Source organism: Hemiscyllium ocellatum, chromosome 10 (assembly GCF_020745735.1).
Source record: "Hemiscyllium ocellatum isolate sHemOce1 chromosome 10, sHemOce1.pat.X.cur, whole genome shotgun sequence".
Taxonomy (NCBI): domain Eukaryota; kingdom Metazoa; phylum Chordata; class Chondrichthyes; order Orectolobiformes; family Hemiscylliidae; genus Hemiscyllium; species Hemiscyllium ocellatum.
The window spans coordinates 87,008,981-87,035,812 of record NC_083410.1 but is presented as its reverse complement, the minus strand read 5'-3'; the positions used below and the strand labels follow the sequence as shown (position 1 = coordinate 87,035,812).

Genomic DNA, 26,832 nt, shown 5'->3' with positions numbered 1-26,832 from the left:
ATTTTCACACAGCAGAAAGCTTGGATCCAGAATGCACTGCCAGCAGGCAGGGTGGCAGTAAGTTCAGTGATGGCATTCAAATGAGAAATAGATTGTTACCTGAAAAGGAAACATGCGAGGGATTACGGGGACAAGGTGGAGGAAATGGCATTAGACAGCTGTAACAATTCTGAGACGTGCTCTCAACCAAGCAGCTCATAACATCCATTTGTTTGGCATATCTGCCACTGGACAAAACACTGCCATAAGCACATTAGGATTGTTGTATTTGCATTTTGCAAGATGTATAGCAGCAACTCACTCAATATACTGCAAACTTTCACTATTGGAATGGGTATCAGAAACAAAATCAGGGTTACATCAACAGGAAAGTTAAAGTTGAAGCTCTGGTTGAACCCTAACTAGAGGGCTGCATCCAGTTTTGGTCACATTTTAGGAAGGATGTGAGGGTGTTTGAAAAGCTGCAGAAAAGATTTCTCAGAATGGTTCCATGGATGAGTGTGCTTGGTTACAAGGCTGAGTTAGAACCATTCTCCCTGGAGCTGGGGGATTAAAGGGGACATTTGATAGAAGCGTAGAAGATCATGACAGGTTTGGATAAGGTAGACAAGGAAAAAGTATTCCCACTGGCTTACAGTACAAGGGCTAAGGGGCAGATTTAAGATTTTGGGCCAGAGCTGCAGAAGGATGTGAGAAAAATAAACTTTTTACCAAGTAAGTGGTATTAAACTGAAACACTGCCCATATAAACGGTGAATAGGGAAACGGTTAGTGATTTCAAAAGAAAATTGGATGTTTACTCGAAGGATATAAATCTGCAAGGTTATGGGAATTGAACAAGGAATTACTTGCAGGAGAGCCAGCATGGCCTCCATCTGTCCTGTCAATAACTCTTTAAGACCATAATTTTCATTCTTTCCTCTAAATCACATACCAATCTTGTTTCACCATTGCTGGGTACAAATTCTAGAAATTACTGACTAAAACCATTTATGACAGCACCAACAGCCCACTGGTTCCCACTTAGTTCACAAACTTGATTGGATAGGGCTTACTATGCAGGAAACTGTCTGTATCAAATACATCAATGTTTTACATTACAATGGCAGTCAGCACAAAATAAATAAAGTCAACATTGAACATAGGAGATCACTGGCATCCCAAAGCAGAGACAGAGACAGAGTGTGAACTCAATTTCACTGAGATAAAACAGAAAACAGACCCTTCAGTCCAATTCATACATACCTACCAGATAACCTAAAGTGACCGAGTCCCATTTGCCAACAGCTGACCCATTTCCCTCTACATCTTTTCTGTTCATGTACCATCCAGATGTCTTTTAAATGCTGTAATTTTACTAGCATCTACCACTTCCTTTAGCAGTTCATTCCATACATGCATCAACTTCTCAGTGAGAAAGTTGCTCCTTAGGTTACCTTTTAAATCTTTCCAGTCAACTTAAATTAGTGCCCTCTAGTTTTGGACTGCCCTATCCTGGGAAAAAACACCTTGGCTATTCATCCTATCCTTGCTCTTCATGATTTTATAAACCTCTAAGGTTACCACTCAGCATCTGACGCTCCAGGGAAAAACACCTCAGCCCATTCAGCATCTCTCTGTAGCTCAAATCTTCTAATCCCAGCAACATCTTGTAAATCTTTTCTGAAACCTTTAAATTTAACAACGTCCTTTTATAGCAGGGAGACCAGAATTGAATGGAGTATTCTAAAAGTTGACTCACCAAAGTCCTGTACAATTGCAACATGACTTCCCAACTCCTTTTGTCAATGATCTGACTAATGAAGGCAAGCGTGCCCAACATCATCTTCACTATTATGGCTAACTGCAACTCCACTTTCAAGGAACTATGAACCTGCATCTCTAATTCCTTTGTTCAGCAGCCCTTCCCAGGGCCATATCATTAACTGTATAAGTCTTGCCCTGGTTTGCCTTACCAGAATGCAACACCTCACATTTATCTAAATTCAACTCCATCTGCCATTCCTCTGATCAAGGTCCCACTGTACTCGGAGACAACCTTCGTCACTTTCCAAAACCACCAATTTCTGGTGTCATCTGCAAACTTACTAACCACTCCTCCTATATTCCTAGCCAAATTATTTATATAAATGAAGAAAAGCAGTGGACCCAGCTTCGAACTTTGCAGCACACTGCTGGTGACAGACTGCTAGTTTGGAAAGTAAGCCTCTATCAGCACCCTCTGTCTCCTACCTTGAAGTGAATTTTGTATCCAGTTGGCTAGATGCCCCTGGATTCCATGTGATCTACCCTGTTAACCAGTCTACCATGTGGAACCTCATCAAATGCCTTGTGTCAGTCCATATAGACAATGTCCACCATTCTGCCTTCATCAATCTTCTTTGTCACCTCTTCAAAAAACTCGTCAGTGAGACACGATTTCTCACACACAAAGCCATGTTGACTATCCCTAATTAATCCTTGCCTTATCAAATGCATGGAAATCCTGTCCCTCAGAAGCTCTTCCAACAACTTACCAAGCACTGATGTCAGGCTCTCCGGTCTATAGCTCCCTGGCTTTTCCTTACAGCCTTTCTTCAATAATGGCACCATGCTAGCCAACCTCTAGCCTTCTGGCACATCATCCATGGCCATTGATGATACAAATATCTCAGCTAAGGGCCCAGCAATTACTTATCTGGCTTCCCACAAAATTCTAGGATATACCTGAACAGTTCCAGGGAATTATCCATTTTTATGCATTTTAAGATGCCCGAACCTCCTCTTCTATAATATGGACTATTTTAAATATATTCCTATTTATTTCCCTAAGTTCTCTAGCATTTACATCCTTCTTCACAGTAAATGTGGGAGAATTCCGATTCTTTTGAGTTTTACGTGGAAGTTCAGGGGCAAGTGCATGTATCGAAACAGATTCAGTAACAATCAGCACACTTGCTCCACTGTCAAGAAAACGTTATTAATACTGCTTCTATTATTTTGACTATATGAAGGAGTTTCCTTAAAACACAGAGTCCTAATTATTATTCAAGAGAAAGAACAAGCCAGGGTGGTTCACTGTGAGTGAAGATCTAAAATTTGAATTTAGGCTGTTGTCAGAACCAACAAGTATCTGTAGATTTATTATTAACCACAAAATGGCTTTTCAATTTAAAACAACACAACAAAATGGCTGCAAGTAATGATTTGACACTGAACTTGAACTGATGCTTTGTTAAGTTGGTTGTATTTAGAGATAAGAGAGAGCAATGGATTTTTCATAATATGAATCATAAGACAATGATTTGGTATTTGAACTAATCTTGAACTGGGATGGGTTGGTGCTCTATGTAAATTAAGAATCTTTTCCCGGGGAATATCATTGGATTAACCTGCCATAAATCATGTCACCTTATTATATGTGATTGGTCTTTTCTCGTAATTAAGGCTGTACTCGCTCTTAAAAATTATATAATGCGTAACTTTCGAATGTAATTGCGCCACTTTTCCACGGAACACAAAAGCTTTTAACCTCCGTGTTGCTGGACAAATTTGCATCAAGCTGCCTTAATTTATTAAACTGGTAACCTTGCTTTAAACAGACCATACTCCTAGTGATTCTTTTGACCGATCCAGAGACCGAGAGGCCCTGCAAGGGGGTCTAGATCTTCATGAGGAGTGCGGGGAAGATCTGGCAGCTCCAAGAGGTTGTGAATGAAAGACTGTTTAGTTTTGACATTGAAAAGTTATGGAAGATTTAAAAGTTGACCAAGATGATGATGTAACAAGAATTTGTGCAGCAAGAGTGCCCAATGAGCAAGTCCTCAGAGTCACAAATCTGTCAGGATCCTTGAGGTGCCATCATTGGACCTCTGCAATGATCCGAGCATTGTTTGAAAAGCTATCAGAAATAAAGCCACCTTCTTAAGGACAATTGCTGAATCAAAAGACTTGCTTAGCTAGCAAAACCACATCGCATAGAAGCGTAAACAAAATTACTTTTGAGTAATTCACTGTTGCTAAAAAAACAAATCATTTTAATATTTTAGAGGTTCAGTTCTTCATATACATTACTGAATCAACTTAATATATTATCCATCTGCCTCAAAAGCTTCAAAAAGCAGCTGTAAAATTAGCTGAACTTTACTGCACTACAGCTGCAGAAATATTTGAATCATGCATTCCAAAATAAAATGGGATTTGTTAGAATTATACCTTGGAGCACATGCAACTACATTCAGAAAAATGTACAAAAAGGATGCTATTGTAAATCAACAGGATTACACACAAAGCACGAATGAGATGGGGTGAGTGACAAAGGATTGGAAATATTCTAGGGAGAAAGTCAAATTAACAGCACAGAACTTGTTAAAGTTGATTGTCAACGTTCATAGCAACAACTCAGCCCCTGACTTGTTTACATTACATCCCTAGGAAACTGAGACACTGTTTACAAGTCTTGAATGCAGACAACCTGCATGAGAATGACATTAAACAGAATGTAGCATACAAAATCATTTGCCCAACAGGCCAGTGCTGGTCTTTCAGCTTTCCATGAACCTCCTCCCAAATCAATCAACACACAACATCCATTTCTCCCATAACTACATTGATTTTTTTGGACTGGCAATTCCAGTCTCCATCCTTTCATCGTCAAACCATTCAGAAGATTTCATTCAGTCAATCATTTCTGCATCAGCACTATAGAAAAACCAATTATTCTCACTATCCATTTCTTTCCTCACGGCTCTGCAAATGTTCCCTTACAAGCATGCATATAGTTCTCTTCTGACAGTAAGTGAGACATGGTGAACAAAAGACCAAATTCTTAGTCATATGGAGAGAGAAAGCCTATGGCCAGTTATCACAGGCTGCCCAGCTGAATGGTTTAGATGTACCAGAGAGAGCACAGCAAACACAAAAGAAAAAAACTCAATGGTTTTCAGCGGCCTTCAAATCTATGCTCTTTATTCTTCACCCTGATAAATATACTCACAGATTTACAAATAAAAACTGTCTTTGCAATGCAGAAACAATACAACAGCAGTGAGGTACAGGCTGCAGTTTTACCTTGTAGGCCTGGAGAAAAGCAAGGAAGTCACTATGTGCCACAGCAAATTCCAACTTCTTTACTCTGGCTTCTTCCTTCTTATCCCACGGAGAAACCTTTCAATGGTACAGACCATTCTATTTAGAAGCATCGATTAACAGTTTTTCATTAAACCTCTTAAAATCTGCAAATATCATTGTTTTATTCTCCTAATTTTGTTTGAGGTTTGACACCTCACTTACTGCAAAAGATTAGATTACATATTAGATTAGATTACTTATTTACAGTGTGGAAACAGGCCCTTCGGCCCAACAAGTCCACACTGACCCTCCGAAGAGCAACCCACCCAGACCCATTCACCCCTTCACCTAACTCTACAGGCAATTTAAGCATGGCCAATTCACCAAACCTGCACATTTTTGGACTGTGGGAGGAAACCGGAGCACCTGGAGGAAACCCACACAGACACAGGGAGAATGTGCAAACTCCACAAAGACATTTGCCTGAGGTGGGAATTGAACCCGGGTCTCTGGCGCTGTGAGGCAGCAGTGTTAACCACTGTGCTGCCCATAGGAAAACTAAAAATCGTGAAAACAATTCTGAGTTATATCTACATGTTCTCATTTTCACATCTCTTTGTACAAATTGTGTCTGTCTGTTCCAATTAGGTATCAGCCTAGATAAAAACCAAAAGAACTGCAGATGCTGTAAACCAGAGACCAAGAAATAAACTGCTGGAAAAGCTCAGCAGGACTGGCAGCATCTATGGAGAGAAATTAGAATTAACGTTTTGGGTTATTCTGAGGAAGGAAGGGTCACTCAACCCGAAATGTTAACTCTGATTTCTCTCCATAGATGATTAGATTACTTACAGTGTGGAAACAGGCCCTTCGGCTCAACAAGTCCACACCGACCCGCCGAAGCGCAACCCACCCATACCCCTACATTTACCTCTTACCTAACACTACGGGCAATTTAGCATGGCCGATTTACCTGACCCGCACATCTTTGTGACTGTGGGAGGAAACCGGAGCACCCAGAGGAAACCCACGCAGACATGGGGAGAACGTGCAAACTCCACACAGTCAGTCGCCTGAGTCGGGAATTGAACCCGGGTCTCAGGCGCTGAGACACAGCAGTGCTAGCCACTGTGCCACCGTGCTGCCCACAAACCTGACAGATGCTGACAGACCTGCTGAGCTTTTCCAGTAATTTCTATTTTTGTCTCAGGTATCAACCTATGTGCAATGGTAACATAATTATCTCTCTGTCAGGTGGTTGTATGTTCAAGATCCACATAAAAGAGAATATTTAATCTTTGACTAAAATAATTGATAATATGGCTGTTATCAGATTATTGTTTGTGTGATCTTGCTGTGAATAAATTGGCTGCCAACTGCCTATAGTACTTCAGGTGACTACAGTTCAAAAGTACTTAAGTTGGCTGTAAAAGTCTAGGTATCCTGAGGTATTACAAAGCACTACATTCTTGTTTTCACAAAAAAAGGAGTTTATCCATTTTACAAGGTGAATCAGTTACTTTACAATACGTAGACAGGATCAAGTAGAACTGATACCTTAAACTATAAAGTACAACTATATATCAAACTGTTTCAATAGAAGTTATTGCTTAACTGTACTTTTTTTGTGTTGGCTTCAATCTGAAGGATTAATTTTACTTACAAAGGGGGATTTAAAGGCTAAGCTGGCTGCAATGGTAAGTGCAGGATCAAGGCAACGGAAAATGGCACCAAATAACATTAGTTTTCCAATGCGGACATCCACTGGTAAAAAGGCCAAGTGATACCCCAAGGGAGTAAGCTTTTCATCTGGTGTGAGGGCCCCAAGATCCTGCAGTCGATTCTTAGCTGCTTTCAACCCTTCTTCCATGGGCAGTTCGACCAGACGAGAAAGAACAGACTCTAAGTCATGATCTGCAAAAATGTCCAGAACTTTGATCCTAAACAAAGAAAAAAAGAATTAAAACGCTGAAATTCTTCTTTCATTCTCCACAATCAATATGTAATATTATCCAGAGCATCACCTGCAAAGCTAGTTAAAACGCCTGCAGTCATAAATCATAATATCATCCTGTGGGAAAGAAATTCCTTAAGTTTTAGTACATAGCAGCAAGAATTTGTTAAATACTGAATACTAGCAATACAAATCAAAAGGAAAATGAATACATAAATTATTCTGTTGCAGTTTTTTAAAGCAAGTTAGCCATTATCATTTACCTTCAGCCTTTTCTCCATTTTGTGTACCTCTGCCAGACTCTAATGCAATACTGACGAAACGCTGCACCATCAGCGCTTTAAGGCTAAACATTAGTTGCACCAACTTTTTGGAAGGATTCAGTGTGGCGCAGTGACAATTCTTACCAAATACCTTACCAGGAGGCCGAGGTTCAAGTCCCACCTACTCCAGAGATGTGTAATAACATCTCTGAACAAGTTGATTAGAAAAATAGGTTAATTATTTTGTTTAAGTTAAGTAAAATATACTGTATATAAACAAGGGCCTGTACACATAACTGTACTTGAATTTGTAAAAGGCATTGATACAGTGCTATATCAAAGGTTAGTGTGGAAAATAAAAGTCAAAAAGTGTGGTGCTGGAAAAGCACAGCCGGTCAGGCAGCATCTGAGTAGCAGGAGAGTTGACGTTTCGAGTATAAGTTCTGCATCAGGAATGAGGAGATAGCCCAAGGGGGCTGAGAGATGAACGGGAGGGGTGTGGGGCTGGAGGGGAAGGTAGCTAAGAATGGGATAGATAGATGAAGGTGGGGGTGAAAGTGATAGGTCGGAGAAGAGAATGGAATGGATAGATGGGAAGGAAGGAGAACAGATAGGACAGTTCAAGAGGGCGGTACTGAGTTGGAAGGATGAATCTGGGATAAGGTGGGGGCAGGGGAAATGAGGAAACTAGTGAAATCAACATTAATCCAGTGTGGTTGGGGCTTTCCAAAGCGGAAGAGGAGGTATCTTTCTTCCAGTTGTCAGACGGCTAGAGTTTGGTGGGGGAGGAGGTCCAGGACTTGCATCTCCTTGGTGGAGTTGGAGGGGGAGTTAAAGTGCTCGGCCACAGGATGGTGGGGTTGTTTGGTGTGGGTGTCCCAGAAATGTTCTCTGAAACGTTCCGCAAGTTGGCACCCTGTCTCCCCAGTGCAGAAGAGACCACATCGAGAGCAATGGACACAATAGAGGGCATGTGTGGAAGCACAGGCAAATCTCTGTTTGATGTGGAAGGATCCTTGGGGACTTGGATGGAATTGGGGGGGGGGGGTTTGGGCGCAGGGGAAGGTGCCAGTAGCGGAGGGTAGGTTGATAAGGGGCATGGACCTATCAAGGGAGCTGCAGAAGGAATGGTCTCCACAGGTGGTGATGGTGGGGGTGCTGGTTAGGAGGGAAATGTATCCCTGGTGGTGGGGCCTGTTTGTACGTGGCGGAAATGGTGGAGGATAATGTGATGTATCTGAAGGTTGGTGGGTGGAAGGTGAGGACCTAGAGGGGTTCTGTCCTTGTTGCAATTGGAGGAGTGGGGATCAAGGGCAGAGGTGCAGCAAGTAGAGGGGATGTGCTGGAGGGCATCGTTGACCACTTGGGAGTGGAAAGAGAGGCCATTTGGGGTGTTCTGGAATGGAATTGGTCCTCCAGATGTGGCAGAGGCTGAGGATTTGGGAATAAGGGATAGCATTTTTACAGGAGGCAGGTTGGGAGGAGATATGGTCCAGGTAGCTGTGGGCGTCAGTGGATTTGAAGTAGATGTCTGTGTTGAGTCAGACATCAGAAATGGAAATGGAGAGGTCTCGGAAGGGGAGGGAGGTATCCAAGATGGTCTAGGTGAACTTAAGGTCAGGCTGGAAGATGTCCATGTGAACTTGAGGTCAGGGTCCTAATGGAAAATAAAAGCTCTAGTATGGTGAATAACATAGGTTTGGTTAGAGCTCTGGTTGGCTGGCAGAAAAAAAAAGAAAGCATGCAAAAATCTGACTGCATAATTGATAAACAAAAGTCCCACAGGGGGATTCGAATTTTTACAATTAAAATGAATACCTGAGATGAGGGGAGCAAAGACAGGGTAGCTAAATTTGCAAATGACACAAAGATAGGTAGGAAAACATGTTGTGAAGACGACATTAAGTTGCAGAGACATAGATGGATGTATTGAGTGGGCAAAAATCTGGTGGTTGGAGTCTAATGTGGGAAAATATGAAGTTGTTCACTTCCACATAAAGAAACGAAAGACAAACAGAGTATTGTTTAAATGGAGAATGGCTGCATAATTTTGTGATTCAGAAGGATTTAGATATTCTAGTGCGTGAATAACAAGAATATAGCATGCAGATACAGCACATAAGTAAGGTGGTGAATGGGGTGCTACCCTTTACAACAAGACCAGCTGAACATAAAAGGATGTCATGCTTTAGTTATGGAGAACACTGGTGAAAACACGTCCTTAACACTGCATATAATTCAGGCCTCCTAAATTTAAGGAAGGATGGAAATGCATTGGAAGCAGTTTACTAGACCGATACATGGCATGAGTAGGTTGCTCTGAGGATAGATTGGTCAGACTTAACTCATTTCTACTGGAGTTTAGAAGAATCCAGGGTGATTTGATTGATGTGCATAAGATCCTGAGTGTCTGGATAAAGTGGATGTAGAAAGAACTTTCCTGTCTTTGGTCAGTCCAGAAAGATAAAGCACTATTTTTAAATTAGGGGTCGCTGTTGGGTCAGAGATAAGGAGATTTTTTTTTCTCTTAGAGGTTTGAGCAACTTTGGAATGGTGGAGGTGAGGTCATGATGTATTTTTAAGGCAAAATTGTTTATTCCAAATTTAAAGGTTATTGGGGATAGATGAGAATATGGAATTTGAAACACGTAGGTCAGCCATGGTCTTACTGAATGGTGGACCAAACCCGAGAGGCCAATACGTCTACTTTTGCTCTTATTTTGTATGTTTGTTTGCTATGTATCTGTTCATATGAAAGGTTTTAAAATGAATCAGCACTCCGAGTAAAAACATTGTGGTTAAAATTCAACTCTAGGGACTGGAGCACAAAAATAAAAGATGAACACTCCAGAACAAGGAATCTACATTTCACCTGAGACATTAAACAGAGGCATCAAAGATCCCTTGGTAGTATTTTAAAATGAAGCAGTGAGATTTGCATGTTCAACATTCATCCCCCGAACATTAGTATTAAAAACAAGTAGTCCAGTCATTACAACAATGTTTAAGGGATCTACCTGTACGCAAACTGGCTCCACATTCCTGAATTACAAACTTCAAAAATATTTCCACACATAATGTGTTAGTTCCCCAAGGTCACAAAAGATGCAACAAAAATGCAAATTATAGTTTTACATTTTACACAGCTACAACTTGTTAATTTGGAATTGACATGATTTTCTTCACATTTTAGTGAATATGTAACTTATAGGACTATATCAAAACGGTCTCCACCTTAGACAAAGCTGTTCCAGTGGCACCCTTTTGATCTCTGGCAACTGCTGCTCCTGTAGTTGGTTACGGTACCAGTGACTGGTAAACAGATGGAAACAGACCCCTGAGGCTACACGGCCAGCTCGGCCCATCCTCTGCTGGGCATTAGCCCTTGACACCCAGGTGTCCTCGAGGCTCTCCATTCCCTTGCATGGGTCATACCTGCAGTGAACAAGAATATGAGAAGTCAAATAAGACTCATGTTGCGCTATATCACCGTTCCCTAATGATACAGCATTCTGGCTATTCATGCTTCCATCATACATGATTTGGACATGCCATTGTTGCACTGGGGTGGGCAAGGCAAAAATCAAACGATACCAGGTAATAGCCCAACAGTTTTATTTGAAATTAACCTGTTGGGACTATAACCTGGTGTTGTTTAATTTCTGACCTTGTTCATCATACCTGTGTATATGTCTTCTTGAGTATGGGATCATTTCCAATGTCCAAGTGTCTTTTTTCTCCTGGGTCTAAGTCTCTGGACTTCTGTATTCATATCCACCTTTTTACTATTTTCTGCCCTATGGTCTGTACCATTTGGGATCTCATTACCTCTCTTCATCCATTATTTAAAACTACTCCAAATGCTACAATTTTGTTGAAGGTTTCTTTCTACTTCAGTTCAGTGCAGATAGCCCTCAGGCCAGTTATTTGTGTTAAAAGTATTCTCAATTACTGTTGGTGATCAACAATGATGTTTCCAAAGCACCAGAGTTGACTAGGACTATTATGTTTTTGAAAGAGCAACTTAATTAGTCCTACACCACTGCTCTTTCTCCATAGCCCTGCAAAGTTTTCATTTTCACCATTTTTTCTGGATGTGCATGAAGGGATGTCTTCACAATTCTTCTCTAGTTCTTTTGCCACAGATTCATAAGCACTCACATACATACTCAGTTTATCACAAACAAAGAACATCAGCATTCTTAAAAATCCATGTCTCAATGAGTGTGTAATCTACAGCCACAAGTTTATTAGGTCTGGATTAATAACAATCCAAATCAATCATAATAACCCTGAGCACAAGGTGGTAGTGTATAAGGAATTAAAATTTTGCTAAGAGTTTAAAAGATGACACCTTAACCCATGCTTCACTGTCTCCAAAAGGTCTGAACATATATATAAATTCTTAAAAAGATATGTATATTATTCTGTACCTCTTTTCTTTCATCTTCCCAGAATCAATAACATAAACAACATCATCAATGGTAACTGATGTTTCAGCAATGTTGGTGGAAATTATAATCTTGATAGTGCCTTTAGGAGGACGTGAGAAGACAGCTTGTTGCTCCTCACTGGACAGTGAAGAGTGCAGTGGATGTATCACACACCTGGAAGGGAATAGTCAGTTTATTTCACTGAAAAATGTGTATCAGTAATACTTTGAAAATGGTCAAGTTATTTGAAATATTCTGTATTAATACAAGAACAAAGAAATAATAAGACTAAATTAAATTTATTAAATACCCACAAATAAAATTGTTTAGAAAAATCACATATCGCTGTGCCAAACTCTCTCTGCTCAAAATACTGGAGTCGCATGAATTTGTAGAATCATAGAATCACTACAGTGTGGAAACAGGCCCATCGGCCAAACAGGTCCACACCAACCCTCCGAAGAGTATGCCACCTAAACCCATTCCCCATTATTCTACATTTACCCCTGATTAATGCACCTAACCTGCACATCTTTGGACTGTGGGAGGAAACAGACACAGGGAGAATGTGCAAACTCCACTCAGAGTCACCAGAGGCTGGAACTGAACCTGGGTCCCTGGTGCCGCAAGGTACATTTGCTGGTCTGAAGCCAGGTATTAGAACCCTGATAATTCTGCTCTGGCTTTCTTTTTATGAGACTTTTTGGGCTCTGTGGATCAACCACTTATTACAATCTGAGGGGATTAAAAACTCATCATGTAGAGGATCAGCTGTCCATAATTTTGGTTAACCCTTGCTTTTTCTTGGGAATCTAAGATATCTATTTAAGATGTGAATACTCCAATCATAGCTGTCTACAGTTCTCTAGCAAATATCTTACAATGCTGACCAGGATACAGGAAAAGGCTTGTGGTTCAATTGGTAATTTCTCTCTCTCACCATTAGAATGTGACTTCTGCTTTCATTCTATAATATTAATATGGCTAGTGCTTCACCAAAATTCCAAATTTATCATCCTTCATGCTCTTTACCTGCCTTAGATTTCAGTATTGAAATCAAGATTAATGACACAAACTTTTGGTCAATAATATACCAAGTTTCAAAATTGTGGAACTTATAATGACCCCACCTAATCATACAGCTGGATAGGTCACAGGATGAAACATGGCTTCATTATATTTTTCTAATTTTAGTTAAAATGATCATTCACTGAAACATAGGCTGCAGATTTTCTTTAACAATAGAACAGATATTTATATCACAAAACCAAGCTATATAAATACAGAACGCAGCTCTGAAAAATCTTAAAATACAGTACACAGTAAAATAAAGTTTCTTCCCACTTTCAGAAGCTATTTGTTACAGAAGATCAAATCCAGTGACATTTTCCTACTATATCAAATCTTTAAGCTTTATTTAACTGATTCTTCCCAGCTTTTTCATGTGAACTGTGAGGTTTTATTACATAAATATTCTCAAAATTGAAAATTTAGATCTTCTCAGTTTTTAATAAAATTAAAGATTTTCAACTTGCTTCAAAACAAACAAAACTTTTACACTGAATTAACTGTGCTTTTCCTAAAGTTTCCTGAATTCCTTTCTAAGAAATAAACACTATATGTTTTTGACTCAAGTAAGGTCTCCTCCAAAGCTGATGAGGAGATTTCAGTCACTCGTTTTTGAAAGTGAAACCAAACCTTGATTATCCTGAAACAAAAACAAGTTAATGGCCTTCAAATTTACCCCACCTGTCATAAACCATCACAGTAAAAACAATCTTCCATTAATACTCTAGACTTGCCCGATCTCTGACACATACTGGGTTAGGTTACAGTTCCAGAAAGACTCCGACTTACTTACATATTTTTAAAATACTACACAAAAGCAATCCACCCATTTGCCAATAAATCCATACTCTAAAAATGATATTAAAATGCGTAAGTGCGTTTATTATATAAAATCACGCACCTTTCATCTCAAATTAGTCACCCCTCTCAATCTTTTCTTCGCCTACAATCTTAATCCTTTTCAAACCAAACCATTCATTTTTGACACATTAGTTCTTTTTGAAAGGTAACTATTTCCCACCTTGTTAGAACCCTGTATTTATAGATTAGCTTCAGGCAATGTCCCTGTTGTTCCCTTTTACTCCCTTCCATTTAAGGAAAGACAGCCATTTGGAATTTTCATTGCAACATACACAAGACACATCTCAATGTAAATTTTCACTATGGTTAAAATCTACTTGCAAACAAACAGTAAAAACTACAAGGTTGGGGCATTTTAAAAGAAGAAATTCAACATTTATAGTCATTTTATTCTTTCAGGTCATAGAAATTTGGTTGAGGAAGCTAAGTAACCCACTCACTTAGTACATTTACCCCATCCCTCTTCATTTTTCTTTTTTCAAATATATACTCAACATTGTTTTGGGCTGTCTAATGGATATCTTTTCTTTTCCCAAACATAGTGGTGGATTAGGCAGACAAAGTACATTCTATCAACCGTTTCCATAGCTAGTTTTCTCCTGGAACAAGTCACAAACCTGTCCCTAGACTATAAATTAAGGGGTGCCACTCTGCATCAAACGTAACTGACCAGGCGACACTTCTACTCATACTGCCCGCCATAGCCAGATTTTCAGTTTGATAATCAGTTTGGCCATGTGACCATTAAGTCTTGAACTAAATCTTATTTAATCTTTTCTTTCAATGACAGTCCTAGGTCTCCTGCCAACTCAATTATTAATTACCAATTATCAAAATATTTAGTTAAAAAAAAGCCCATGTTTTTCTAAACTTTTTTCATAATTAAAACCCTTTATCCTTGGGTTCAATTTAGTGAATCCTTGTGGATTCCTTTTCATGAATTCAACATCACTGAAGGAGAGCATTCAATAGTGTCCCAAATAATGAGCTCTCTTTACTTCTTCAAATCACAAACCTTTTGTCACGCCTGTTGTTGAAAAACGGGTTAGACTGAAGTTGTTCGTATAGTAACTTGATTTCTGCCAGGCCAGGCAAAAATATTAAAACAGCACCTATTAAAATAAAATAACATTAAAATTAAATTATCAACAAAGACATAGAACATAACAGAGGCCCTTCGGCCCTTGATGTTGCACCGACCTGTGCAACCAATTCCTGATGAAGGGCTTATGCTCGAAACGTCGAATTCCCTATTCCTGAGATGCTGCCTAACCTGCTGTGCTTTAACCAGCAACACATTTTCAACCAATCTGAAGCACATCTAACCTACACTGTTTCATTATCATCCATATGTTTATCCAATGACCATTTAAATGCCCTTAAAGTTGGAGAGTCTACTACTGTTGCAGGCAGGGCTTTCACGCCCTTACTACTCTGAGTAAAGAACCTACCTCTGACATCTGTCCTATATCTATTACCCCACAATTTAAAGGTACGTCCCCTCGTGCTAGCCAGCACTATGTGTGGTAAAAGGTTCTCACTGTCCATCCTATCTAATTCTCTGATCATCTTGTAGGTCTCTATTAAGTCACATAAACCTTTTTCTCTCTAATAAAAACAGTCCCTCTGCCTTTCTTCATGACCTTCCCTCCATACCAGGCAACATCCAGTAAATCTCCTCTGCACCCTTTCCGATGCTTCCACATCCTCCCTATAATGCGGTGACCAGAAATGTATGCAATACTCCAAATGTGGCCACACCAGAGCTTTGTACAGCTGCAACATGACATCATGGCTCCAAAACTCAATCCTTCTACCAATAAAACCTAACACACCATATATGAAAATATTACTCACGTTATTCTCACACTTTTACCATCGCAACTGCGGGAATATTTCTAAATTGGAATAATGTTCATGCAATTAAGCATCCTTAATAAAAGAAAACAGGCAATTCATTATACCACTTCAAGTCAGAGTCATAGAGCATGGAAATGAGACCCTTCGGTCTAATCAGACCATGCTGAACACAATCCCAAACTAAATTACTCCCACCTGCCTGCACCTGGCCAAACCTTTCTATTCATTAGCTTATCCAAATGTCCTTTCAACATTGTAATTGTACCTACACCCACCACTTCCTCAGGAAGTTCATTCCACACTCAAACTACCCTTTGTGTAAAGAATTTGCCCCTCATGTCTTTTTTAAAATCTTTTCCTCTCACCTTAAACAAGAGTGTCCCAGAGTCTTGAAAGGGCCCTTCTGAGGGAAAAGACAACTACCATTAACTCTATCTCAACCCCTTGTTATTTTATAAACTTCTACTACGTCGCTTCACAACCTCCTACACTCCAGTGCAAAAGATCCCAGCCTATCTTTATAACTCAAACCTTCCATACCCAGCAACATCCTGATAAATCTCTTCTGAACCCTCTTCATCTGAATAATATCCTTCCTATAACTGGGTAACCAGAACTGGATACAGTATTCCAGCAGAGGCCTTACCAATGTCCTGTACAACCTCAACTTGACTTCCCAACCTCTCTACTCAAAGGACTGAGCAATGAAGGCATGTGCCAAATGCCTTTTAACCACCCCTATCTCAATGTGACACAAAATTCAAAGAATTACGTACCTGCACCCCAGGTCCCTCTGCCCTACAACACTAGCCAAGGCCCTATCATTAACTGTATAAACCCTACCTTTGTTTGTGTACCAAAACACAATACCTCACATTTATCCAGATTAAACTCCAACTGCCATTTTTCAGTCCATTGACCCATTTGATCAAGATTCCTTTGTAATCTTAGAAAACCTTCTTCACCGTTTACAATGCCACCAATTTTGTTGTTGTCCACAAACTTACTAACCATGCCTTCTATATTCTCAGTTGAATCATTTATATAAATGACAAACAAAAGAGGACTCAGAACTGATCCGTGTGGAACACTGCAGGTGACAGGCCTCCAGTCCAAAAAGCTACCACTCTGTCTCCTCTCGGTAAACCAATTATGTATCCAATTGACAAGCTCACCCTGAATCCCATGTGACCCAAGTTTACCAAACAAAAGGGGAAAAAAGACAAATAATTTCCCTATTTAGTATAAACTCAGCAGATCTGGAATTGGTTTGGAAAAATTAAAACCATTTTCAGCAACATTTTAAAGATATCAAAAGGCAAAACAGAATGAGATAGCTTGTTTATCTATCAGATGTAAAGAATTGAAAGAATAGAATTGTCCAAAGGGTCAGGCAACATTTTCATACAACTATACAGAACTCAATGCAACCATTGAGCTCAACACATCAATGCTGGAACTTTGAAAAAGCTATCTAGTAATGCCATTCCCTGACCTTGTCCCATAGCCATGCAAAAGGTTCCTTTTTATTATATATCTAATTCCCTTTTACTTGTGAATCTGTTTCCACCATGCTTTCAAGCTGTGCATTCCAGTTCGTTATAACTTGTGGACATTAGAAACATTTCCCTTAAGCTCTCCTCTGGTCAAGCTCCATTTGTCTTAAATCTGAGTTCTGATTCTCTTCACAATGGAAACAATTTCTTGTTATTTGTTTTATGAAAATCCCTCAGAATTTTGAATATAATCTCTCTTTAACCTTCTCTGCTCGGAGAACAATCCCAAAGTTTATACAACAGAAATTCTTCATTCTTAGTAACATACTAGAAACTCTCTACCCCTCTGTCCAAAAGTTTGACATTCTAAACACAAACCACCCAAAATAAATGTTGAAACTACTTGACAAGTTGATCTTGAAGAGAAGATAATTAATAGCAAGTCATTTCAGTGAGGAGAAAATAATTCTTGAATTTTTTTTGATCCAGATCCATATTTTTTATTTCCATCCAAATCAGACAAAAAAAAATTGTCCGTCACTTTGCTGTCAGACGTTTTCCAGCTAGACTACAAGGCAGGGGCAGTCCAGCAAGCTATGCAAGCAACAGTGAGTGAATCATCACAAAAAACATGTCTCATCATAACAGCAATAATTGTCTTAATTCATGTTTAAAGGTCCTAAAGTCATTTCGATGGCTAAGGACAGAATACAAATGTGTAAGGTAAGTGAGGGGTAGGATGCCAAGTGGCCAAGCAGACAAGTGGTTGTGGGAGTTCATGGCAAATGGGTGAGGAGATACAGTAGGTCAAATGAATTTTTTAAAGGGTGAAATTGAAGTGCTAATGTACTGAAGTCATGGAAAGGGGCGGGGGGGTGGGGTCTACTGGTGAGTCAAGGGTGGAGGTGGATGTATAGTTAACCAGAAATCAGAACAGCTTTTAATCTCTTTAACCCTTTTCTGGCTATCTTTAAAAGTAAAAAAGTCAGACTCCTTCAAAGTCTCTGACTGTAACATAAGTAAGAGAGGTATTTAGAGGGTTTAAGACATTAGGTAACAGGCCATTGGAAGTTACAACTTCCCAGGCAATTTCCATGTAATAAATGTGTCAGGACTCCCATCTTTGTTTGGTCTCCAACTAACTGGACCAATGAGTGATGCAGGAGATAAAGAGGAGATCAGAACGGAGAGTAATTGGTTAAAGAATCAAATACAGTTGCAAAGAGGGATGATATAGTAACTTAATCATCAAGTGGAGCCATATTGGTTCAGATCAGGATTACAAAAATGGCAGCCAAACTTCTAGAAGTGTACTATTGACCTCTAGATAGTGAGAAGCAGAGAGATTAGCAAATACGGAAGCAAATTTCTGTGTTCAAAAACAATAGGGTAGTAACAGGGGCTTCAACTACCCAACATCAACTGTGATACAAGCAATATGAAAGACTCAGAGGACACAACATTCTTGAACTGCAACAAGAGAACCATTTTACCAGCATGTAACAAGCTCAACTAGAGGGGATTTAGTCTTAGAAAATGAAACTTATCCCTCTATTCCCTATTTATTCATGCATCCATCAAGATGCCTCTTAAATGTTGCTATTGTGTCCAATTCTACCTCCTTCTTGACAATACATTCCAGGCACAGGCTCTCGCATCTCCTTTAAAGCTTACTTCCTTTTATCTTAAACCTATGCCCCCTAATAATACTCTTGCTATTCTTTCCCCTCTCTGCCCCTATACTCCGATTAAGCCAGTCAAGATGCCAGTTTGATCTACTCATTTAAGTACAACACAAAAAAAACTTCGAAGAGCGTTGTAAGAGAAAACAAAATATGATATTGAGAGGAACATTTTTAATGTCCGATCTTCACGTGTCATACAGAACTTAATTTTTTATAATATTCCACATAATATTCACATTCTGATGGGTACTCTAGTGTAATAGCTTTCATAATACATCTTGAAAATGGTAAATATTGTCCATTAGTTCTGGACGCTAAAAAAATTTCAAAAAGCTGCTGCAAATATTTTGACTGTGGAAAACTAGTTTCCCTCGAGGCAATGTCAGAATTAATCATCTGTTTTACAAAAATAAGTGAATGTACAAATAAATTTGTTAGGCTCTTAGAACAGGGCACCCACAATATAAAGCTTGTACTAAGTGACATTTTTGGTTTAATTTGTTTGAAATTTCAGTTGTGCATATTAGCTCTAATTCTTATTTAAAGAGGAAAAAAAAGGGATTCACTTAAGCCCAAAAAAAGACACAAGTGAAAACAGTAGTTGTTGTGTTAAGAGGTGTATATTTGTAGTGCTTAACTCTGTAAATCAATAAGAAAGAATACAAGGCTTGGCTCCAGTTGTATCCTTCACAGACACGCTTTCTGGAGAAGAACAACTAGTTGTAAAAGGTTGTGTTATGGCCAGAGGTCAAGGAATATATTAGAATGCAATTCTTTCATTCATTCATTCTCAATTTTCTTATAGCCATGGTTTTATTCTTTCCAAATTTGTTCTCAGTAAATATTCTTATTCAACCAAACGTCTCATGGGAATCATCTTACAGGAAACACAGAACAGGTTTCAACTGAAGCCCAACTGCTTACACCTCCCGCCTGTATCTCCATACACTTTATCCTAAGCCAACTCTGACAGTACAAATGACCTTCAAAGTTTGCAAGATTCAAGCACTGGACACATGTTGGTCAATGACCATTTCAACATCTTTTCTAAGTAACTGCAACTATATACGAATAGCAGACTGGATTTGACTCCACTTACCTGGAGGGTAATTGTGTTTTCCATCCACTATCCACTCGAGTAGAGCTTCTATTAGGTCCAAATTGATCTTATCCAGGTCCATTCTAGCCATAGTCTTTAATACTGACTTACTAATCCCTGAAAGGAAAAGAAACAGATTTACCAACATAAACAGAAGTACAGCTACTGCCTATAACAAACTTATATAGATCACAGCTGGTTGCTTCATCGTTCACATAGTCTACTTGCACATGAATAGAAATGCACAAGATGCTACCTCTCACCTTCATAATATTGACGGAGGCAGTTTTGCTATGCGGGTTGGTAAGGCATGGTCAGTATCTGTACATTACTTGCTGTGTACAGTCAAAGGAACATGATGTTTATCATGATTTCAAAGTCTTTGAGAAGTATGGCCTACAAACCTAGCATCTCACTAGCACCAAAACCAGTCAACATTTGCAAAATTTACTGCACAGTATCCAACATTAGATGCAATTTTACAAGTGGACAATTCTTCCTGGATAATTTGGCATGCGAGAAAAATTATACTGATGTAAAATTGCATTTTTTCATTTTTGTATTTTTAATCGAGAACTTAATAGGAAAAGGAACAGTTTTAAAAACCAAGGATTGTTGAAGATTGCTGCACGTGTTTAAGGTAACCTGTCACTTGTACTATTTTACACAGTTGCTTGGTCAAGCAGCAGTAAAAGTCTGGTCTACAGACCAGCTGGAACCAAGGTGTGTGTATGAATGGAGCTTTGGTGGGCAACAACGTAGCTGATTGGTAACTGATCACTAGTCTGCAGATCAATGACAAAAACTCTCTGCCTCCCAACAACTGAGATTAGCTCCCAGGTAGCTAAAAAGCTTGAGGCTATAAATCCATTTCTGGGAGGATTTTTGCAAAGGCAATAGCTCTTTTTTCTGCAATGAAAAACATCTCTCGACTGAAGATAGCCGTTTATTTCCCCTTTCCAGTTGCTATAAAGTGTGATTTTTAATTGTTAAGTTAAAAGACCTTAATAAGTTGGAACCAGTCACCCAATGCCTCTTGCAGACACCTAAAAGTATTTGGAGAAGGGAATCAAGCACAAGGATCATCCTCAGCAAACCTTGTGGACAAATTCTATCTTCACTCGGGCAAAGGAGGATGTAGATACATAATTTAGGGAGGAGAACTGTGAGGTTCCTGAGCAAATTGACTTGGAGAGCAAGGAGGCATTGGAGATTCTGGCTGCTTTAAAAATGGACAAATCACCAGGTCCAGATGAGTTGTATCCCAGGCTGCTGTCAGATTCGAGAGAGGAAATTACAAGGGCTCAGATCTAATTTTTTACGTTACCGGTGGCCATGGGGAGGTGCCACAGCACTGGAGACAGCTAATATAATTCCACCTTTCAAGAAGGATATTCGAGATAAACCAGAGAATTATAGACCAGTGAGTTTCACATCAGTGGCAAGGAACTATTGGAGAGACTTCTAAAGGAGAGAAATAATCTCCACATGGAAAGGCAAGGTTTGATCACGAATAGTCAATAGAGTGCAGTCATGCCTAACAAATTTGACTGAATTTTGAGAGGTGGTGATCAGGTGTGTAGGTGCGTAAAGCGTAGTTGGTGTAACTCATATGGATTTCAGCGAAGTCTTTGGTAAGTTCCCACATGGGAAACTGATAAAGCAGGTAAACGTACAAGGAATCCAGGGCAATTTGACGAGACAAATCCAAAATCAGCTTAATGGTAGGAGACAGACGTTGTAGTGGAAAGCAGTTTGTGACTGGAGGCTGGTGTACAGTGGTGCACCACAGGGATCAGTGTTGGGTCCCGAATTTAAAAACAGAAAGAACTGCGGATGCTGTAAATCAGAAACAAAAATAGAAATTGCTGAAAAAGTTCAGCTGGTCTTGGCAGCATCTGTGGAGAGAAATCAGAGTTAACATTTTGGGTTTAGTGACTTCCGCAGAACTGATGATAGCTAGGAAAATGTCTGCTTATAAGCAGAAGATGGGGTGGGGGAGGGGGGTGTGAAAGAGAGGGAAATGAAAAATGATAGGTGGGGAGAGCACCCAAAGAATGAGAGAGGAACCGTTGGACGGACAGAAGTGGATAACAATCTGGCTGAGGGTGAATAGCTCAAAGTTTGTGCGAAGATTTGTAGCTTGGGTGCTCGTTGTTGTGGTTCTGTTCGCCGAGCTGGAAGTTTTTGTTGCAAACGTTTCGTCCCCTGGCTAGGCGACATCATCAGTGCTTTGGAGCCTCCTGCGAAGCGCTTCTTTGATGTTTCTTCCGGTATTTGTAGTGGTCTGTCCTTGCCGCTTCCGGGTGTCAGTTTCAGCTGTCCGCTGTAGTGGTTGGTATATTGGGCCCAGGTCGATGTGTTTGTTGATGGAGTTTGTGGATGAATGCCATGCCTCTAGGAATTCCCTGGCTGTTTTCTGTCTGGCTTGCCCTATGATAGTAGTGTTGTCCCAGTCGAATTCATGTTGCTTGTTGTCTGCGTGTGTGGCTACTAGGGATAGCTGGTCGTGTCGTTTCGTGGCTAGTTGATGTTCATGTATGCGGATTGTTAGCTGTCTTCCTGTTTGTCCTATATAGTGTTTTGTGCAGTCCTTGCATAGTATTTTGTATACTACATTAGTTTTGCTCATGTTGGGTATCGGGTCCTTTGTTCTAGTAAGTTGTTGTCTGAGCGTGGCTGTTGGTTTGTGTGCCGTTATGAGTCCTAAGGGTAGCAGTAGTCTGGCTGTCAGTTCTGAAACGCTCCTGATGTATGGTAGTGTGGCTAGTCCTTTTGGTTGTGGCATGTCCTCGTTCCGTGGTCTTTCTCTTAGGCATCTGTTGATGAAGTTACGCAGGTATCCGTTTTTGGCGAATACCTTGTATAGGTGTTCCTCTTCTTCTTTTTGCAGTTCTGGTGTACTGCAGTGTGTTGTGGCCCTTTTGAATAGTGTCCTAATGCAGCTTCGTTTGTGTGTGTTGGGCTGGTTACTTTCATAGTTTAGGACTTGATCTGTGTGTGTTGCTTTCCTGTATACCCTTATGGTGAATTCTCCGTTCGGTGTTCTCTGTACTATCACGTCTAGGAATGGGAGTTGGCTGTCCTTTTCTTCTGCTCTCGTGAATCGGATTCCTGTGAGTGTGGCGTTGATGATCACAGACGCTCACAACTGACTCCACAAATACAAACAAGAAATTGCGCGCCAAAAGTCGTTAATTTCAAAAACCACTAATCATGAATGGACCCGGACCATAGAACAGGCTGTCACAATAGGACAGAACAGGACAATACACCGCAAAAAAACGGCACTAAAAGAAAAAATGGCCAAACTAACACGCAACAAAGAGGACACTACAACACACACCTGGGTTAAAAACCTCTCCCACAAACAGTTCACAGACATGGAAAGAACAATACTGGCCAAGGGACTCAACTACAACCACAGGGATGCCAAGACAGCAGACTTCCTAGCAGCACTGGAATGCACACTCAGGAACAATGGACTGACAGAAGAGACACAACAAACAGTGAGACAAACTGTCGTACCCATGATGATAAGGAAAAGACAAACACATAACCTCAACACCAAGGAGAGGGAAGCACTGAAAGCACTAAGAAACGATAAGAACATAATCATACTACCAGCAGATAAAGGCAGAATGACGGTCATCCTAGATAAATCAGATTACATCCAAAAAGCACAACAACTACTCGCAGATACCAACACCTACCAAATGAAGGAATTTGACCCCACACCACAACTCACCAATAGAATAAATAAAACGCTAAGGAATCTACAAAAAAACGGACAGATAACCAAAGCTGACCTACAAAGAATGAAACCGGAAAGCAACAACACCCCCAGATTCTACGGACTACCCAAAGTACACAAACCAGACATCCCACTCAGACCCATAGTATCACTACCAGGGACACCATCATACAAACTGGCCAAAGAACTACAACAGAAACTGAAACACCTGGTCAGCGGATCCAAACACTCCATACAATCAACACAGGAATTCTTGAACATCTTCAGAAATATACACATAGACAAAGAAGAAACCATGATCTCATTCGACGTGACGGCACTGTTCACTTCGATTGACAAAACCCTAGCCAGAGAAACAATAGCCAACCTACTGGACATACAGAACAGAAAACAGGAAGCGGAACCTATCAACAAAGACGGTATACTTAAACTACTGGACTTGTGCCTCACTACACACTTTACATTCAACAACCAGATATACGAACAAATCAACGGAACACCCATGGGATCACCAATCTCGGGATTCATAGCAGAGGCAGTTATGCAAAGGTTAGAACAAACAGTCCTACCACAAATTCAACCCAAACTCTGGGTCAGATATGTCGATGACACGTTTGTAATCATCAAAAACACGGAAATAGAAAAAACACACCGGATCATCAACGCCACACTCACAGGAATCCGATTCACGAGAGAAGAAGAAAAGGATAGCCAACTCCCATTCCTAGACGTGATAGTACAGAGAACACCGAATGGAGAATTCACCATAAGGGTATACAGGAAAGCAACACACACAGACCAAGTCCTAAACTATGAAAGTAACCACCCCAACACACACAAACGAAGCTGCATCAGGACACTATTCAAAAGGGCCACAACACACTGCAGTACACCAGAACTGCAAAAAGAAGAAGAGGAACACCTATACAAGGTATTTGCCAAAAACGGATACCCACGCAACTTCATCAACAGATGCCTAAGAGAAAGACCACGGAACGAGGACATGCCACAACCAAAAGGACTAGCCACACTACCATACATCAGGAGCGTTTCAGAACTGACAGCCAGACTACTGCTACCCTTAGGACTCATAACGGCACACAAACCAACAGCCACGCTCAGACAACAACTTACTAGAACAAAGGACCCGATACTAAACATGAGCAAAACTAATGTAGTATACAAAATACCATGCAAGGACTGCACAAAACAACTATATAGGACAAACAGGAAGACAGCTAACAATCCGCATACATGAACATCAACTAGCCACGAAACGACACGACCAGCAATCCCTAGTAGCCACACATGCAGACAACAAGCAACATGAATTCGATTGGGACAACACTACTATCATAGGGCAAGCCAGACAGAAAACAGCCAGGGAATTCCTAGAGGCATGGCATTCATCCACAAACTCCATCAACAAACACATCGACCTGGACCCAATATACCAACCACTACAGCGGACAGCTGAAACTGACACCCGGAAGCGGCAAGGACAGACCACTATAAATACCGGAAGAAACATCAAAGAAGCGCTTCGCAGGAGGCTCCAAAGCACTGATGATGTCGCCTAGCCAGGGGACAAAACGTTTGCAACAAAAACTTCCAGCTCGGTGAATAGCTATTGATGGGGACTATTAGTGGCTAACAATGGGTAGTATGTAATAGCAGACAATGTGATAACAAGGTTTGGTATGTGAAGGTTTTGGTAAGGACATGGGAGATGGGAGAGCTCAAGCCCTAAAGTTATTGAAGTCGATATTGAGCCCAGAAGGCTACAGGGTCCCCAAGTAGAAATTGAAATGCTGTTCTTCTGGCTTGTCCTGAGCTTCACTGAAAAATGGCAGCAAGCCTGGGACAAAGATTTCGGCCAGGGAACACGGTGAATTGGCAGGCAACTGCGAGTTGTCTTTTTTGCAGACAGAACGCAAGTATTTTGTGAAGTGATCATCCAGCGTACGCTTCTTTTCTCCAATGTTGAGGAGACCACATTTTGAGCAATGAATGCAGTAGACTAGATTGTGGGAAACGCTGCTTCACTTTGGGCTCTTGGATTCTGATGAGGGAGGAAGTAATTGGACAGATCTAACACCTTCTGCGGTAGCAGAGAAAGGTGCCATGAGGCTGTGGAGTAGTTTTGGGAGTGAAGGAAGAGTGGACCAGGGTGTCCAGGAGGGAACAGTCACTGTGGAAGACTGACTACGGATAGGAGGGTAATGTGTGTCCAGCAGTGACATCTCGCTGGAGATGGTGGAAATGGCAGCTAATGGTCCTCTGGATCTGGTGGGATGGTAGGGACATTTAGGAGGCTCCCTTGATGAAGTTGGCATCATTGGAACATATGGGATAGAGATGGAGGAACTGGGAGAATGGACTAGAGCTTTTACAGGAAGCAGGGAGCAAGGATGTATAATCCAGGCAACTATTGGAGTCTGTAGATTTGTAGTGGACATTGGTGGCCAGTCTATCCCCAGAAATGGAAACAGATGTCAAGGAAAGGGAGGGAGGAATCAGAGATGGACGAGGTGGGGGTGAAAGTAGGGTGGAAACCAGAAGCAAAATCGATAAATATTTCCAATTCTGGACAAGAGAGGGAGGCAGGACTGATGATATCATCAATATACCAGAGAAAGAGTTGTAGGTGGGGGCTGAAACAGAACTGGAACATGGAATGTTCCACATACTCCACAAAGAATAACTGGGGCCAATGCAAGTACCCACATCCACCTTCTGACCTGAAGAAAATGACAAGTGTGAAAAGAAATGTTGTTTAGGGTGAGGACAAGCTCGGTCAGATGGAGGAGGCAGCTGGTGAGTGGGGACAGTACAGGCACTTGTTCCATGAGGAAGCAGAGAGCCCCGAGATCATCCTGATGGGGGATGAATGTGTAAAGGGATTGCACTTCATTGGTAAAGTGGTGGTGTCCAGATCCTGCAAACTGAAAATTCTTAAACTGGCGGAAGGCATCAGAGGAAATACAGATGTTAGCATGCAGGGACTGGACCAGGGGAGAAAAGACAGAGTCAAGGTCAGAAGAGATCAGTTCTGTGGGGTAGGGGCAGGCAGAAACGATGGGTCTATCCAGTCAGTCCTGTTTGTGGATTTTGGGAAGTCGGGGTCAATCCACTTGGAGGCAGTTTTGGCAAGGAGGTGGGGTGGCGGTGATGGTGGTGGTCAGATGAAATGAGATTGGTTACTGTAGTAGACACAATGGCCTGATGTTCCATTGCAGGGCCATGGTCCAAGGGAGATTGGAGGTGGTATCTGAGAGCTGGTGCTCAGCATCTACAACATAGAGGTCAT

At 40.7% G+C, this 26,832-nt stretch overlaps 1 protein-coding gene across 2 annotated transcripts in view; it reads right to left on the bottom strand.

The window, feature by feature from the left end:
• The window catches only part of dhx57 (DEAH (Asp-Glu-Ala-Asp/His) box polypeptide 57), a 124,702-nt gene that overhangs the window by 16,710 nt on the left and 81,160 nt on the right, over positions 1-26,832 (bottom strand). For both annotated transcript variants that reach the window (XM_060831702.1, XM_060831701.1), the window contains exons 13-18: positions 19,769-19,885; positions 14,644-14,740; positions 11,700-11,873; positions 10,501-10,701; positions 6,713-6,989; positions 5,050-5,145 (exon numbers count right to left, since the gene is read on the bottom strand). In XM_060831702.1, the coding sequence (XP_060687685.1) occupies positions 5,050-5,145; positions 6,713-6,989; positions 10,501-10,701; positions 11,700-11,873; positions 14,644-14,740; positions 19,769-19,885 (962 nt within the window). The remainder of the gene's footprint in view (positions 1-5,049; positions 5,146-6,712; positions 6,990-10,500; positions 10,702-11,699; positions 11,874-14,643; positions 14,741-19,768; positions 19,886-26,832) is intronic.